This window comes from Daphnia pulicaria, chromosome 1 (assembly GCF_021234035.1).
Source record: "Daphnia pulicaria isolate SC F1-1A chromosome 1, SC_F0-13Bv2, whole genome shotgun sequence".
Classification (NCBI taxonomy): Eukaryota; Metazoa; Arthropoda; class Branchiopoda; order Diplostraca; family Daphniidae; genus Daphnia; species Daphnia pulicaria.
In genome coordinates this window covers 5,885,596-5,902,936 of record NC_060913.1, presented here as the reverse complement: position 1 = coordinate 5,902,936, position 17,341 = coordinate 5,885,596, and the positions used below count along the sequence as shown (strand labels likewise).

The 17,341-nt window shown below is 38.0% G+C and overlaps 1 protein-coding gene and 1 long non-coding RNA gene across 2 annotated transcripts; both read right to left on the bottom strand.

Moving 5' to 3' along the window:
* Positions 1-377: 377 nt before the first annotated feature.
* Positions 378-774, bottom strand: LOC124351265. Its single transcript, XR_006921437.1, has 3 exons — positions 764-774; positions 589-695; positions 378-525 (listed from the first exon to the last, which is right to left on the bottom strand). It is a non-coding gene; the product is annotated as an uncharacterized LOC124351265 (long non-coding RNA).
* Positions 775-3,839: 3,065 nt separating this feature from the next.
* On the bottom strand, positions 3,840-4,388 carry LOC124328662 (nucleoside diphosphate kinase-like). The gene is made up of 4 exons (XM_046787489.1): positions 4,352-4,388; positions 4,187-4,289; positions 4,019-4,084; positions 3,840-3,960 (listed from the first exon to the last, which is right to left on the bottom strand). The coding sequence occupies exons 1-4, from the start codon at positions 4,386-4,388 to the stop codon at positions 3,840-3,842; spliced, it is 327 nt and encodes a 108-aa protein (XP_046643445.1).
* Between the last annotated feature and the right edge of the window lie 12,953 nt (positions 4,389-17,341).

The window sequence follows — 17,341 nt, the reverse complement described above, 5'->3', positions numbered from 1 at the left end:
GGTTTAATGTCGCGATGGATCAGACTTTTTTCGTGGATGTATTGGAGCCCTTCGGCCAGCTGGAGGAAAACTTTAGTTTCTGGTGGCATTGGTACTAGAAATTTTTTTTGTTCCTTCTCATTCAAAAATAATTCGTCTAGTGAAGCAGCGCACTATTCCATCGCATAATGTCTAAAAAATTTTACGTTTTATAGCCGTTCATGGAAAGTGTCATTTGTTAACATAAAAATTTATTCTTTCCTGTTTTATTAAATACCTATTCTCCGAGTTGCTTTCCACGTAGAAAAGTTTGATAACATTCGGATGATTCAGCTTTTGTAACGCTTCTTCCTCTAGTTTGTTACTTTCGACTTTGGATGAAAGAATTTGTTTGACTGCCACTTGAATGTTATTCCACTCGCCTTGGAAAACTATTCCATAACCTCCACTTCCCAATTCCTTTTTTTAATTAACTTTGATTTGTTTCAAATTTGAAGTATTATCATCTGCCACTGAGGTGGCGAATTGGTATGGCCTGTCCTTCGCCTTGAAAATGTTATTTCAATTTTATTTTTAGAATAATTCTTAATAACAGAACTTTGATTCTACCCTGATTTGTTCTAATTTTTTAGCGACATCCGACGATGTCATTCTTTTTTCGGGATTGGGTTCCAACATTTTCTTGGTTAGGTCACGCATGGCCTGGTTCTGGATTCCTGTGCGGAAACTTATTTATATTAGCTGATTTTTAATATATAAAATGTTGTAGAAAATCCCGAGTTACTTTGTAGATTGGCTTGCAAAAACATTTTCCTCAACATTATCCCATTTTCCTTGCAATAACATTTTCCATGTGCAATTTCTGGTTAAGTTATTGATTAAAGTGATTGAAATTAGTTCTGACATTTCTAATTTTTTATCACAGGCATCTTTGGAATGGATTCATGAATGGTCAATGGAATTTCAGCTATCCATTCTACACTTGCATCCAGTCGGGTAAGCTGCATGTCATTTACCTTTCCTGTGAATCTCAATAACAGACCTGTTGCGTGAAAAACGGAGATACTCCGTGCCGTTCATCTCTCGGAAAGCAAGCCTCTCGGCAGGGCTAGCATTCAGCTCAACAATCCCCGAGAAAGAGGGAATGTTTTTTCTTTCTTTTGTTAACTTTAAACCGCACTGTTGTCTTCTTCCTTCTTCTTCTCCTTTGTCTTTTTAATTTATTCCCAATTTCCGCAGCATCTTCTTCCTCTCTTTCTTCTCCTTCCTTCGGGATAGTTTTTGATTAACGCGGGCCTAAAAAAACTATTTTTGAGCCCGTCATTAACGCACGGCTGTTTACGATCTTTTATTGGCCGAAATTTTTGCATTTAATTGAATTAGCCAACTTTCCTATTGTGTAACACTTTTTTTGGACAGTCGTGATGGGCGACATTTACAAATTCATGCGATCTGTTTTTCGTTTACTTTTTGTAAAAGTTCTCTCTGCTACTTCCCTCTTTTAATGCTACTTTTTTTAATTAATTGGTGCAGCCGTGCCACTACCAGCAAGTACTACCTGTAGTATTACGCATTATTTAATTCAGACAATCGAAATAAACAATAAATTTATATATGTCTCTATTCAATATATCAACCGTGTAGGTTCATTCTCGGTGCCGTCATAGACCCACCACTTTACTTTGCCATGGCTTCTTGTCCATCCTTCCCTTAATCTGGAAGAGCTTCGCTAGACCCCTGTTCTATATGTCTAGAAGAATGTGACAACAAATCAACAACTAACAATTGCCGGCATGAATTTTGCTTTGCTTGCTTGCTAGAATGGTCTAAGGTATCCAAATTAGCAGTTACTTAAAAAGAATTCAAAATTTTGGTGAGATAATAATTACCCCAAAACTTTTCGATGAATCCAGTGTGTCCGTATTGTAAGCATCCATTTACATCCATCATTCACAATGTAAAGTCGAAACAGGATTACGAAGAGTATAAATTACCAGTTCCAGATCCTAATGCTCCTAATGCCTTTGATCAAAGGTACACGTAAAACTAAGAGAGTAAACCCATATTTTTTCTAATCTTTTTCATTAACTATGTTTAATAACAGAACAACAGTTACACCAGATAACCCTAGAGCTTTGGCACTTAGGAGACTCTACACCATATTATTCAATCTAATGGAGGAATAATTTCCCGTCAATTTCATGGGATAATCAACTTTCGTCGCCGAATTTATCAAGATAATTTGTGGGTGGAGCCATTCGTCATTACGGAACGCTTTCGTGAAACGACACCAGCGGTTTTCCAACAAAATCCCGACATGACTTATCGGCTCATTCCCTGGTTGGACCGTGAATTAAACATTTTAATAGACGACCCCGAGATTCGATTGTCGGACGTGATGGAGAAGATTCTAGTACTAATTACTAAATATCCTATCCGTGGTCGACCCTTCAAAAAAGCCATTCAATCTTACTTTGGCTCAATTCAAAAAACAAATCACTTCATTCACGAGTTCTAAAACTTTTCCCACTCACCCTATAATATTGCTGAGTTTGATGATAACGCCGTCTACGTGACCAAAAATAATCTACAGCTGAATGCTCGCTCGGTAAACAAATTTTAATTCCAAAACGTGATTTAGCCTAATTTAAAAATAAAATTTTTTCAATCAGGCATACCGTGATAATCCGTTGCCTCCTCCCCAGCCGGGCACTAGTAGTGGTATTGGTCGAAGTTTGCCTACAGTGGTTATCGACGATATGCCTAGTCACTCCGCAATGCCGGGACCTTCCAGTTCAGGATGGAGACCTACCAAAAAGGATATTGTGGAAGTAATCCGCCCCTCTTCCCCCTTGTTGATAACGCTTTCTGATTCTGATGAGGAACGGGAGAAAGAGTCGGTGTGAAACGAAGCCAGTTCTTCATCTTCTCTTGGAGGAGTTCTTAAGAAAGGAAGTACCCCTGGCAAAAGAGTTAATTCTCACAAGGAGTCTGTAAAAAATAAGAAAATGAAGATCGATCAATTTCCGAATTTGGTCGTTGAAATTCCACATCTAACAAGGTATTCCATGGTGATGTCAACGTCTATGGCCAACAAGACTAATGATTTCCTTTAACCCCCCAAAAATCAAACACAGAGCCCATTTAAGCCGAGAAACGGAAGAGAGCTCCATAAACAATACCATTCCGGACCAGTCTTCGTCTGGTTTATCCAGCGGAACTGCCCGCTATTGCGATTTGGTTCCAGAAGAGACATCGCACTGACTGCACAATGACCGGCATCAAGAATCCAGCGGATGTAAACGCCGACACGAGTGAGACAGACTCAATTAACCGAGAAACAAGTTTTTATAAAATTACATTTGGTATGAATACATGGGGGATCTCCTAAATCAGCACCTCCACCTTCTATCATCTTCTTTTTCTTTATTTTTTTGAATGCCAATTGGTGCTACTGCCATCTCATTGAAATAAAACCACTTCGTACAGCGTACACGGTGAGCTTGTCAGATTTCATTTTGTGTTAAAGTAAAAAGGCTGTATTTTTCAAAAAAAAAGATTTACATTCTTTTTTTTCAAATGGTACAGTATCTCAATGTCGATCAAAATGGCATTTCTCTTTTAGGAGAATTTAGTATTCCCGTTCTTAATATAAAATTAAAAGGGCCATCTAGCGGCCGTCTAAAATAATATACACTGAAAGCAGAATGAAAACAATCTAGCTGCTTGTACTTGTCTGAAATTTTCTATCAAATGCCGGTTTGTTTAATAGGACAATATTTTAAGTTTAATATTTTCATATCTCAGTTAAAATAATAAACACTGATATGTTCAGCCCCCCATTAAGTATTTCAATTGATCTAGTCTTCATAAACCCAAACTTTATCAGCTGGCTGCCATGAAACAAGTTCTTCATCCTTGAACCACAAGGCAATTTCCTTGTTGGCACTCTCAACAGAGTCAGATCCATGCATGACGTTCCTAATTAAAAGAAAAATTTAATATGTGGTGTAAAATTATCATTCAAAACTAGTCTTACCTGCCAACTTGAATACAGAAATCTCCTCTGATGGTACCAGGCTTGGAGTGGCCTGGAGTGGGCGGCCTGACGGTTCAGGAAAGGGGGGAAAGGGTCCGTACTACACCCAGCCGTCAGAAAGGGGTAGGGTAGCTCCAGCCGTCAGATGTAGAGACTAGAGAGGGGTACCCCCAACCGTCAGCCGTCAGAGCGCCCCTAGCGGCCTGACGGTGCAATAGCGCAAAACCCCATTCGAGCACCGTCAGCCCGACGGTGCAATAGACTCGACCATCTGAACAAATTTGAGTGCGACCAATTTGAAGCCTTTCTGTTCGAATCTTTTGATGATTTCACCAACGAGTCCTCGCTGGACACCATCGGGCTTGATCATCAAGTTCTTGGTTTCCAGACATTTTGTTGAAACTTACTTTTGATCGGAACTAAAATTACAGGAGAAGACCGGGTGAAGTACTGGATGTGACTAGTGACTTGAATGTTCCAACAAGACAGGACAGGAGGAACTGAGGAAGTAAGTCCTAGCAGACGACTTCTAACCAAAGTGAACGAAATTTCCCGAACCGACACTAGTGCCACCTTTTTATTTATAAACATATGATATGCAAATTGGATCGCTCTACGTTACCTAGTGAATGGTAACGTTAATTTTTTTTAATTACATGGATCCTTGATCTTGATCCGTTTTTGTACTTTGTTGCCCTTGCCAATTTCCAGAAAAGGGCCATCTAGCGGCCGTCCAAAATAATATACACTGAAAGCAGAATGAAAACAATCTGGCTGCTTGTCTGAAATTTTCTATCATATGCCGGTTTGTTTGTGAAGTTTTGTTGTTCTTATATAATCCCTCACATTTATTTCGTTTTGTTAAAAAATGTCTGACGCGTGGGAAGAGATCCAAGCTGTCAAATCAAAAAGAAATTAACTTAGAGAACGTTTACAAAAGAGAAGAAAAGAAAGAGAAATAATTGTAAAAAATAATTTTAAAAATTGACTTTTATATTAATTAATCTCTATTCGTTTTTCAGTTTAATCGTTTGCTGCCGTTCAATAGACTTGATCTATTGTTAAAGCTGAGGAGAGGTTGCTGAAATTCAAGACTCGTCAATAAGTTATGTAGATGTTGAAAAATTATTAGTGCATATCTGGGCTCCCTTCTTCAGTGGCCCCGTTTCCCTAAATAACCACTAAACAACGCCCGCCGGTGGTCACTCACTCGCTGCGACAGCCAGGAGGAAGGGAGATGTTTGGTCAAACGGGGACTTGCAAGGCGCATGATTCGATGAAATCTGTTGGAGGGTCATGCGTCTAAGCCGGAAGCCTACTATGATACACTGCTCTCATAATAACTGCTCCTCAGCTCTCTTCGCTCTTTTTAATTTTTCCCAATTTCTGCAGCAGTGGTTTGTTTTGTCACAAACTGCTTTCACAAGAGTTTGTTGATATTAAACCCTGTTGTATTCTCAATTCCTTTCCTTTTTACTTCAGTTTTTTAAACCCAATTTCCGCAGCAGTGGTTTGTTTTGTCACAAACTGCTTTCACAAGAGTTTGTTGATCTTAAACTCTGTTGTATTCTCAATTCCATTCCTTTTTATCTTCATTTTTGAGTGAGTTAAGTTAAATTAAGTGAAAATTACAAATAATTTAATTGTTGTACAGGTGATTCGAGGATTGCAGCGTGGGCGAAGCATTGTATACTGGAGAGTCCGACTGGATCCCCCTAAACACTGGCCTTGTTGTCCATTACGGCATAACGATTCGAAGCATACAAAAACTATTAAATGTCAGAGGCCTGAAATTGTGTGAAATAAACCCTAATTTGTGTTGCCCTTTGAACATTTATTTGTTAGGCCTATGTTCATAATTGAATCTAACATTCTACATACTTCTGCTTAACACCTTAATGCCAATATAAATCTAAATTGTTAGTGATTGACAACAATTTTTGGTTTGAAGTTGAATCAACGTCAATTTTCGAAGCGTGGCATTCTTCATCACATTTACCATTACAAAATTTATTTGGTTTAGGAGCCAGAGGAATATTAATGGAATTGTGTGAACAGCAACTAATTTTCTTTGTGGCCAACTCAATGGGTAAACTGCTTGAAGCTTTAAAAATGAGTTAAAATCATATAATGTAGTTTGAAACTCAAATGACGAGCAAAAAATTCTCTAGATCGTTGACGTCTTTGTAGTATTTGGATACATCTGAGCATCTTTTAGTAATGAGATATTCAGACAGATTTATTAGTAGTCTACTCAAGAGTGTAAGGACGAGAGAAACCCAAAGGCTACGCTACACAACCCATGTGTGCATGCAGCGTCTTAGCCGTTTCAAATTTTATTCTCTCTCTAGCTCCGTCCAACCCCCGATGGCAAGGAAAGAAAAGGAGAGAAGAAGAAGAAAAAACACAGTTTGAAACAATACGCAATGTCAGATTGTTGACAACAGGGAGAAAAAAAGTAAGATTGTAAATATAGCTGCGATACGCGCCTTTAGGTTTTTTTGGACGCAAGAACAGAGTGAGCCGGATAACCATCACATAACACCATGACACTGAATCCTTTAAATTATTGTGATGCAATAAACTCCTTTAGGCCACCCTCAATACACTTTAGGCCATTGGCCTGAAAAAGCCATTGCTTTTCACCTTTCAGGCTGCCATTGGCGCTAGTGTATGTTTCCGAACAACTTCACCACGCCACCACCACTCTATTGTTCGTAGCTTCTCTGCTATTCTAGACTCTTGTCTATCCTTCAGTCGCGTTATCGCCGAGCTTCACTGCGGACACGCTGAAGAACTTTTTTTAAAGAAAATAATGTAGAATTCTATTTATTTTGTGTGTGTGTGTATTGGTTGAAGGGCACCAGGTGGCCAATAGGAGGGAAGCTCAAAAGAATAATAGAACAGAATAAAAGCTCAATAGAATAATCAAGCAAATAAGAGCTCCTCTTTTTCACTTTAGATGTTTTCGTTTTTTCTCTTCTTATTCTTGCTTCTCCCAAGGGGGTTTCATTTTACCTCTTCTTCCTTCTTTTCATTCTCCCTTTTTCTGTAATCCTTTTTGTAGCATATATACACAAAAGAAAAGAGAAGACGGGAAAAACATTTATCTTATTGTAAGCCAGCATTTCTTCTAATTTTCTGCATTTAAAAAATAAAGTTACTCCGACTTTTTTTCCAAGCTTGGAGGATGGACTTATCTTTTATCTCCCATCATTTTTTTTTATTTTGTCTTCACACCGACCAATTATTTTTTGGCCTCTGGTCGAGGGAGTGCCAACGTAGCAGCTGTTGGGATCTCGGCAATATTTTTATTCACACAAGAAAATAGAAGGGGGAAAAAAAGCCGTTTTTTAAATAGCATTTACAAAAAAAAATTGTGCGTACAGTGAAGAGGATAGACTGCGGTTGTCGTGTGGATGACAGGAGAAACGAGTGATATGGAGGGGGAAAATAACTTTCTCTTGCATGGGCTGTCATTCTCCCGTCTCTTAAACAATCCAGATATAATTTTAATACGTAATCAAATAAATTTGTAAATTTTTTGTGTGGAATTGATGAATTAGCATTGAGTTTTTTGTACTAATGGGATCAAAAAGTGAAATTTTGAAAATCCTTTTCGTTTGCCTTACCCAACACACCAGTTTAAAGATACACACACTTTTATTTGCTTTTTCCAAGATTTACAAAAATATTGCCATACTTAAGTTAATTTACATAGACGTTATGCTCACGCAGTAAGAGACTTTTTCAAGAGGAATTAGGCAAATAAAGACGAAACTGTTAAAATAGACTGGTCATATGAGTGAAATTTTAACATTTTTGTCACTTTTTAGTGTTACTCTGCAAGTTCGCTAAGTGCCAACTTACAAGCCCCAAGTTTTACATTTCTTTTCGAAGTACTAAGGGAGTTGGCCTGTGTCAATTTTGAGCCCATGGAATAAATTTTTAAAATCCATAAAAACAAAACATCCATAAATTCAAACCATCCACGAAACCGAATTAAGGCGGCGATGGATTTTCGATGTTCCACCTCTTATTTTTATAGACTTTTTTTTAAACCATGCCGTTTTGTCCATTGGTCATCGTAGCGTATAACGAGGTGCACACACGGATGGTGCGCGCCTGTGTTTTGCTTGCGTTGGGAGAGAGCAGTCTCCCAAGGGGTACGAAGCAATTGGAAATACGTCTATATGAGATGAAGAGAATCGGGAGCGGGCGGAAACGCTGGGAATTTTAATTTGTTACCGTTAGCATGGCGAAGAAAACTATTGAAAGATCTCAAAACCGCAATCCTGGAAAAGCCAAAATCCTTGTAAATTGCTCCTGCCACGGCTTTGAAAAGATCGGATAAAATACCGGGCACCAGGAGCGATTTGGCTGTCGCGTTCCCATTACCAGGAGTTGCTTTCAGTCGCAAAAAAAACTGAAAGAAAGAAAATTAGTTTAAAAAACTTCTTCAACTTCAACTTCAACAGAGCTTATTGCATCTCTTCTCTCTTACTCTGCTGGCAAACGGATGCCCCTCTTTAATTTGACGATCGGTGAATTAATTTACTCTTTACTGTACCTCAATTGGCATTCCTCGCAAAAATTTAAGGAAGCCGAATTTAACGGCCAAAACGCCAAATGAATCGTTGCAAGTAATTTCTGACCGAAATCTTGATAGATGCGACGGGGTGTAGTCTGCTAAATAGTCGAACAGGTGGGTCGATACCAGCAAACCTTAAATAAAGATTTTTTAAGACGTTTTAAGAAGTTTGTTTAGTTAATCGTTGGTATAATAGCCATGAACATCCAAAATTAATTTTTTTCTTTTTCTGTTTTACAATTTTTTTTTTACATTGACTCCGATTCCTAATTCCTCTTTTGATTCAGAAATATAGATGTTGATTCATAAACTTATGAGGCATTGTAATAATGGAAGTTGTTTATTTGGAATTTGCCTAGATCTTAGAATAATTTGAATAATCAATTTTGGTGCCCAGCAAGTGCCACCTAGGAATCATGAGTTGCACAAGGTAAACGGAAAGAGTCCGCCTACCTTAGAGCTATTATACCATGGTTTAGTTAATGCTTTCCGGCAATTGAATCCCCGAGGAATTCAGGGCGTTTGTAGTTTACGATACCGCCCACTCGATGGATTACGCTTTCGATAAGAAGCGATTTGTTGACGAATCTGTATCGTAGAATATTTTCAAACTCTTTTATTTCTGCAAGCGTTAGTCCTCCTCTTAAACGTTTATGAATGATATTTATCATAATATTTATCAATATTTATTGGAAATACGTCTATCTGGGACTGGTGCACTTGCAAACCAAATGACAAACAAAAAAATTCTTCTAATAAAATTTGTTTCCTATTTTAGACAATTTCTCCCTCCCAGCCGATGAGATTCTATAAGAATTGAAGTCATCAATAAAAATCGAATAAAATACTGATTTTAATTTTTTTACATACTATCAGTAAATTCGGAGATTTCACGAGACTACTCCCGAGCGAACACTTGAAGCAAGACAAATCATGGAAATACTCCTTTATATTATGGATTGGCTGATTTATCGGCGTTCTGAAATGCAGAAGATTTTTTGGCTAATCGAAGGCTCCCAATTGAAAATGTTGGAATTGGCAAAGATCAAGATGTTTACGGCTTCGCTGTGTGTTCTAAAAAAGAAAAAAGGTTGTTGTTGTTTGTGTAACCTTTTACATTTTTACTCGTGTCTCGGACACAAACACGGAACAACTTGTACACGCACACGTTGAAAATCCCATACCCAAAGCTACAGTGTGTATTTTTGTCGACCCCCTCCCTCCCTCCAAAAAAAATATATTTTCTGTCATCTTTTTTCATCCCTTATCCACCATTCATCTTATTATTTTCTACCTCGTTTTCATCAGGACTGATATGCTCACCAAGGCAACCGAGAATTTTTGGCCTAAAGTATACCTCGAACAATTTTCATGTGTAAATCCGCGCGGAAATTTGTGTTTATTTGTTGGGTGGGAATTTTTTACATGAATTACAGTGAAATCAAGTATTGACATCTTTTGTTTTAAAATTCAATGTCGATCGTCCCTTTTTTTCTACAATTTCTTTTTCGCGGGGTCAGAAATTTTTTACATGGAATTATCAAGTATTTACATTTTGATTATCAAGAATATCAATTCGTTCGTTGATCTTGTATACCATGTCTTATTAATTGGGCAGAGGGTCTACTTGGAGGTATCCAATTTTGCTTTGTGTTTCGGATTGCCTTCGCCCCTGTATATTTCTCCGTTGATTGTTATTCTGAATATAAAACATCCACTCGGCGATTCCGTCTCCCTAATTCTTAAAATTTATTTGTTTGTTAGTAAGTTAATTTAAGTAACGAAGTGGAAGACCGCGAATGCGCCCAGGGGCTGAGAGGAATAGGGGGTGTAGCGACGTGCGTGTCATGACGTATCGCAATATATAGAAATCATCGAAACCCAAACATCGTGTTCTTGAGTATCTTGATCTATTATTCGAAAAAAAAACAACATTTTTAAAGTGAGCATATTTTTGGGAAGTTTCATGTACTCCTTGATAATTAATATAAAACTCTACGATGTTTCAATTATACCTGACGAAATCACACAACTAAACGAAAGAGAAATCCTTTGGCAACAGGCACAATGCTGCCAGCCAAAGCCATGATCAAATGTGTTTTGAAAATGATTTGACAAACACCGTTATCAATTCGTGAAATCTGAAATTAATTAAAACAATTAATTTGCTTATTAAATTAAATTCATTAACGATCAATCACCATTACGGTGGCGCATCGGTATTGCACGCTGATAAAAAAAGTTTGGATTTTAATTCATTTCTCTTCTGTGAAATGGATTAAAACCCAAACTTATTGTGTCAGCGTACGACACGCCAGCGCTACTATACGGTATGACACACGTATCACCTACAGGGGGATATGGGTAAGCGGACTTCACTTCGTTGTCTTTTTTTTAGACATGGTAGAATTTCACTAGCCGGTGACATGAGACGAAGTATGATGGAAATATTTTGTATTTATTTTTGGAGTGGGAGGTTTAAAATTACTTTTTTATTACCGTTCGCGTCGCCAAAGAAGGGTTGACAAGATTTCTGTACAGCTGTAAGAGAACCTTCTAAAGTCAATAAAAACCGCGCCTGCAATGGATTCAAAAACATCCGCCAGTACGTCTGGCACCTTCTGCATCTTGCTCCTACAGGAGACTCAGGTGTCGAACGCGTCAAATTTTAAGACTGAATCAATTCATTGTTAATGTTACATTCTATGGTCATTAAAAAGGGGGATTTTGCCATATTGGAAAATGGATGAGATGCCTCTTTCTGATTCTTCGCAAAGTTGTTGATATAGTGTAATAAGGTTGTGGCAGGCAAAGTAAGAATCTGTGCATTCCAAACTTAGCTGCCAAGACCCCAAAGCAGTCGTACCATGTAAGCGCCGATCTGTGGCAAGTGAATTCGTCGGGCCTGTACTTCTATCAATTTATAATTTTTTTTTATAATTTTAAAAATGAAGGTGGAATAGAGGAGGTGCTACCATGGAAAGAAAAATCAGCATTGGCGTTTGGAACACTTATTCCAGGTTATTGCCTCCTCCATTCCTCCTTCGTGGTTAGAGTAGAATGACCTAGGACGAAATCTCCCAAAAATTCGAGTCTTTCATAGTTTAAAGCCCTGAGATAGCGATGTGTACGTGCCTCCTTCAACAATACTCGGTTTTTGAAAGAGGAATTCAAATATACGTTCAAGATTCACGATGGTTGCATCGATTCCATAGTTGACTGGCCAATTTTTATCCATTTTTGGACACTTTGTGAGCGGCTCATCCGGTAAGATTTCTTCTGCCTTTCGCTAAATTACAGAAATTGTAACATTTAATATTTTTTATTTAGTGGAGCAGCCTTTTGTGTGTGTGAGTGCTGTGTGTTTGTGTGTGTGTGTGTGTTTGTGATTTGCTGCACATCAATGTCAAGAGCTTTCAAGAAACAGGAGAACTGAGGATCACCTGTTTCCTAAACGCTTTAGAACATGGGTGATCAACAGTTCTCAAGAAGTTGTTTATGTTTAAGTTAAATGAAGCCAAAAATATCCAAAACTTAAACCGACACAAATTCCCAAATCGTGTTTCTCCCCCACTGGAAACTGTTAACAACCCAACAAAAACAACTAACCTTGGGTATTGAAATTGTAAGGCTTTTCATGTTCTCTTCAATACATCTTATTGCACCTCGCTTTTTCTCAGTTGTTTTTAATTTATAAAAGTTAATAAGGGGTTTTGACTAAATCTCAATCTTAAGGATCAATCGATCAAGAATGTCCACGTCGCTTCAACATTACCAAAAAGACGTTTGGCATCTGATATCATCTCGAATGCGGCCATTACGGCACAACGGTTGGAAGGTGACAAAAACTATTAAATGTCAGAGGACCGGAATATTGTGCAATAAACCCTGATTTGTGTTGGTCTTTAAACATTTATTTGTTAGGCGTATGTTCCTAATTGAATGAAACGACCTCAAACTTCTACTTAACACCTTAATGCAAGTACAAATCTAAATTGTTAGTGATAGACAACAAATATTGGTTTAAAAGTTGCATCAACGTCATTTTTCGAAGCGTGCTATTCTTCATCACATTTACCGTTACGTAATTTCTTTGATTTAGGAGCCAGAGGAATATTAATGGAATTGTGTGAACAGCAACTAATTTTCTTTGTGGCTAACTCACTATTCTTCATCACATTTACCGTTACGTAATTTCTTTGATTTAGGAGCCAGAGGAATATTAATGGAATTGTGTGAACAGCAACTAATTTTCTTTGTGGCTAACTCAATAGGTAAACTGCTTGAAGCTTTAAAATGAGTTTTATAATTTAATGTAGTTTGAAACTCAAGTGACGAGAAACACAATTCTCTAGATCGTTGACGTCTTTGTAGTATTTGATAAATCTGAGGAAATTTTAGTAATGAGATATATAGTTTCCAGCAAATGATTTCATTTATACATGGCGCTAGTGTGGTTTTTGCTCAGCACTTTCAACCAATGACCAAGCTCAAAGCGGAAAGAATAGAGGAAGAAAAAGGCTTTTTTCAAACGGTCTTTCTATTTTTTCCTCTGATATTATAACGTCGGCAAAACAAACCATTTCCGTATAGAGCTTCCAACAGTTTGCACTGTCTATCATGGAAAACTTGTATAAATTGACTCAATTCTACTTAAATGTTTTATTTTATCGCATTATACAACAATCAGAGAGAATTTCGATTGTTTTCTTGCCTTGGAATTTGCATTGGCCATCGAACCCAAGTTTATCAGTTTCTAATGCCCAGTTTTTTCATGCCCCCCCACGTCACACAGTCTAAGTGATTCATCTTTGTGATTACTTGCCAATTCAGACTCTTGAGTCTTAGAATATGCTGTTAATTTTTGTTTGCAATTTTCGAAATTTTGTCATGTTTAAAATCAATTAGTATTGTATCTTAAGATAAAAATGAAAATTAATGAGAAAATATTAAGTAACGAAATTGACACGGCCAAGAAAAAGGGTGCGGATTTTCTTGTCTGACAAGAACTTACCAGTATTCAAAGAGATTGTTTTGTATATGGGTACCGGTTTGGACAACCCGGCGACACGTCCGCACTTCTTTCAATGCAAAGTAACTGTATATCTTGTCGGATTTTATTCGATGACCTTCATCTCTTTATTATCAATTCTGGTCCTGGGTTGACTAAAGCTCAGTAAATTTCCGTGAAATAAAATAACTCTTGAAGGTGTATTTCAGATGGGAATAATTCCACTTTTATGTTATAAGTTTTTTTTAAACAGCTTTGTTCTAAGATTCATTATTCAACGTCGTTTTCCCTTTTTTCGTAGATTTTATATTTCGTTTCTTCTACATGTTTTCTCGTTGCGTGTACAGTATGCAAAAAAGATCATATCCGATCAGAAGAACACTACAATGATTGGAAAAATACCAAATCACATATGGATGATGAATTTGAGAGTTTAACTCATATCCAAACGTATACCAGAACGAAAAAAATAAATAAATAAAATAAAACATTTTGTCTTCAATCGTGGATTCATATCTTTAGTATTTTTCTTTAAAATGTGTACCTTAAACGAAAGTGGTCGTACAACAAAACCATGTACCCTTTGAGTAATTAACTCATCAGATTGCAACCAAGACAAAGTAACAAAGAGTTTCATTTTTTTAAACCAACACCCATTCGAATTGTAAAATCAGTAATTGTAACATAACAAAGATGATTAAACCCGTTTTCGACGCAAAAAATAAAGAAACGAAATTGAAATGGCCAAGAAAAAAAGGTGTGAATTTCTTGTCTGACAAGGATCATACACAAACCATATCAATTTCGTTACTTTCTTTATAAAAACAATTATTTTGGCATTTTTACCCGAAAATTAGAAACATGATTTTTCAATAAAAAACATTGTCCCATAGGACCCCATGTTAAAGCATGTCTTCTACTACACACCCAGCTGGAGTTGCTGATGCAGATGATTCATGTTTTCTTTTCATTTGTGCAGTCGACGGTTCTGGAATCTTGTTGAGGTTGGCCAAAAAATAAAAAGTCAGACGATTCTTGTTGTTTACGCACAATTTCACAAAGGTATCTAATTGGGAGGAAGCCAGTGTCGCCTTCTATAGATAGACAGTGTCAGGTTAGCCAGTGTCGAATGTGACAAGTTTCGTTTTCCCAACGATAAGGCAATTCTGTAGCAAAAAAACGAGGCTCAGCACTTTCAAAATAAACAAAATTACTTTGCTGTTCTACGATATCCCCCTTTAACTAATGCCCCCCGAGTGGATGACTATAGCCCCCCCCCCTTCAAATGTTACCCCTTTATTTAATTTTTTATATTTTGAAATAAGACTTGACTGGGAAAAAAATTTTGTGTAATAAATCAATTAAAAATGAGGTAAAAAACGAAGACAACGTAACTGCTATCACGAAGCAAAAAAAATTGATCAACAAGCTAATTAGGCACACACAAAAGAACATTCTAAGTTTAAGGTTGGGGATTAAGACGGGGTCGGCGAGTAGGTCTTATAATAGGAGAGCGAATGACCCGAGGTGTATAGCGGCGTCGGTCAGACCGTGTCTGAACCTCAGCAGTGGGTAGACGAACCTCGGAAGGAGTAGGAGGCAGAACTGCTCTGACTGATCCAGCCAAAAATCTGCGCCTAGATCGGACCGCCGGTCGTTTTTGATTGGCAGTATCATTATTGTAAGAGTCATTAAGATCTGTATGACTACAAGTATCATGCTGTAAAACAAATATTAAAGAGGTGTTAATTTACGTATTCATGTATGAACTTTATAATTATATTTGCATACGGTTCCGTGAGATTTTTTGAGATAAAAAAAGAAAGTCCCAAACTGATAGTTCCCCAGATGAAGTCAAGCTCATTTTTATCAATGAATTCGTCTCTTTTCCGCACCCAAATTGGTTTAGGCCACGTGTATCACCTGGTTGCTGATTCGGCCTCATAGTCCCGAGCTTTAGAATTTTCGGCTTCTTTGAGGAAAGCTAAGATTAAATAATATCGGGTGAGTAAAGATGTAACTGTTTAACAGTAGATTTTGTACTAACATAAGTTAGCCCACACGTTCAGGTGCAATCCGCCCATACGTTTGTTCAGCCAAAAGTATTATGATTCCACCAAATTATTAGTCCAATGGATCAAGCCAAAAACACAAAATTCCTCCAGAAAAACTTCGCCGATCCAGTAGAAGAGAAAATAGATGTGAATTGTGTTAAAGACTAGATTAAATTGTGAAAGACAATCGTACCGACGAGCTATTTGAATTAATCCATGCCTGAGAATAATGAAATAAAAATTAGACAGCTTGACTACCATAGAATGCTGCAGTCAGTGACCCCTGAATTGCTGACTCGTAGTCGGACATCACTAGATCCACGCCAATTAAACGATCGGGATGTACAGTATCCTGCACAGAAATTGGGACAGTGATTTTTCTGTCCAAAACCACCTAGTGGCTGGTCAGAAAAATTCAACCCTTTGTTTTTAGAAAAAGGATTAATCTCCAACAATCGGAAGAATATCATTTCCTGCCAAGAAACATGAGTCTGCCGTCTATACAAGTGCCTCTACGGGCTCAAACAGGCGTCGAGAGTATGGAACGCCACCTTCGATGCGTTCCTCAGAAAATTTGGACAACGCCCAAGCAATGCTGATCCATGCTAATACTTACGTCATCACGAAGAAGAATTTGTGTCCGTAGCCATCTGGGTGGACGACGGCCTTTTGGCCAGCAACAACAAGTCCCTGATCGAGAAATCATCTGCTACCTCGGAAAATATTTTGATATGCGTCAAGGGACAGCTAATCATTTTGTTGATTTGTCTATCTCAATGAATCGCCAAGACAGAACTCTGTATGTCACGCAGCCGAACTACATACAAAAGATTTTAAAGCGGTTCAACATGATGGATTGTGTCCCCAGAAACCTGCCAGCTGATCCCGGAGCGCGCCTTCAAAGAAAAATCGATAAGAGTTCCACTGAAAAATTCCCGTATAGAGAGGCTGTGTGGCGTATAGGAAGCCTAAGGTATCTAGGATTGGCATCGAGACCGGACATATCCTTTGCCGTTGGGCAGCTCTCTCAATTCTGCGAAGATCCCGGACCGGATCATTTGTCCGCAGTGCTTAGGATCCTAGCCTATCTCAAGGGGTCATCATGGTATCTGTTTTGGCCAAACTGACGACGTACTCCGGCTACTGCGAATCTGACTACGCTGTAACCGAAATTCTCGGCGATCAACCTCCGGATTCGTTTTCCTTTTTCATGGAGGACCAGTTTCCTGAAGCAGCCGTTGACAAGCATCCGTTTCCTTATCTATCACGGAGGCAGAGTTCATCACCTCATCCAAGACAGCAAGAAAGGGTGTCTGGCTCAGACGACTAATGAAAGATGTCTTACCCAGTTTTGGAAGTCCAATCCGCATAATAATAATAATAATAATAATAATGTACGTATTTATATGGCGCCTTTCCATTATATGCTCAAAGCGCCTTCAGTTTCCAATTTAGATGTGATTGAACACACCACAGTATATTTAACGTCATATCCTTGAAAGCAATCAAGAATCCTGTGTTATGCATGCTGCCTCAAGGGCGCTACTTACAGTTTTATGACGGGTTCAGCTGGGGTTCGAAACCAGAGCTTCATTGCCTTTTTCCAAAGTGTTGACGCTCTAGTCCACTACACCCCACATCCCCTAATCCCCTAATCCCATAATGTG

Coding starts and splice junctions, on each gene's coding strand:
- LOC124328662 (XM_046787489.1), bottom strand. CDS start 4,388: ATGATCAAGCCCGATGGTGTCCAGCGAGGACTCGTTG. Junction 4,290..4,351: donor TGTCCAGCGAGGACTCGTTG/GTGAAATCATCA, acceptor AAATTTGTTCAG/ATGGTCGAGTCTATTGCACC. Junction 4,085..4,186: donor CTGACGGCTGACGGTTGGGG/GTACCCCTCTCT, acceptor CTGAACCGTCAG/GCCGCCCACTCCAGGCCACT.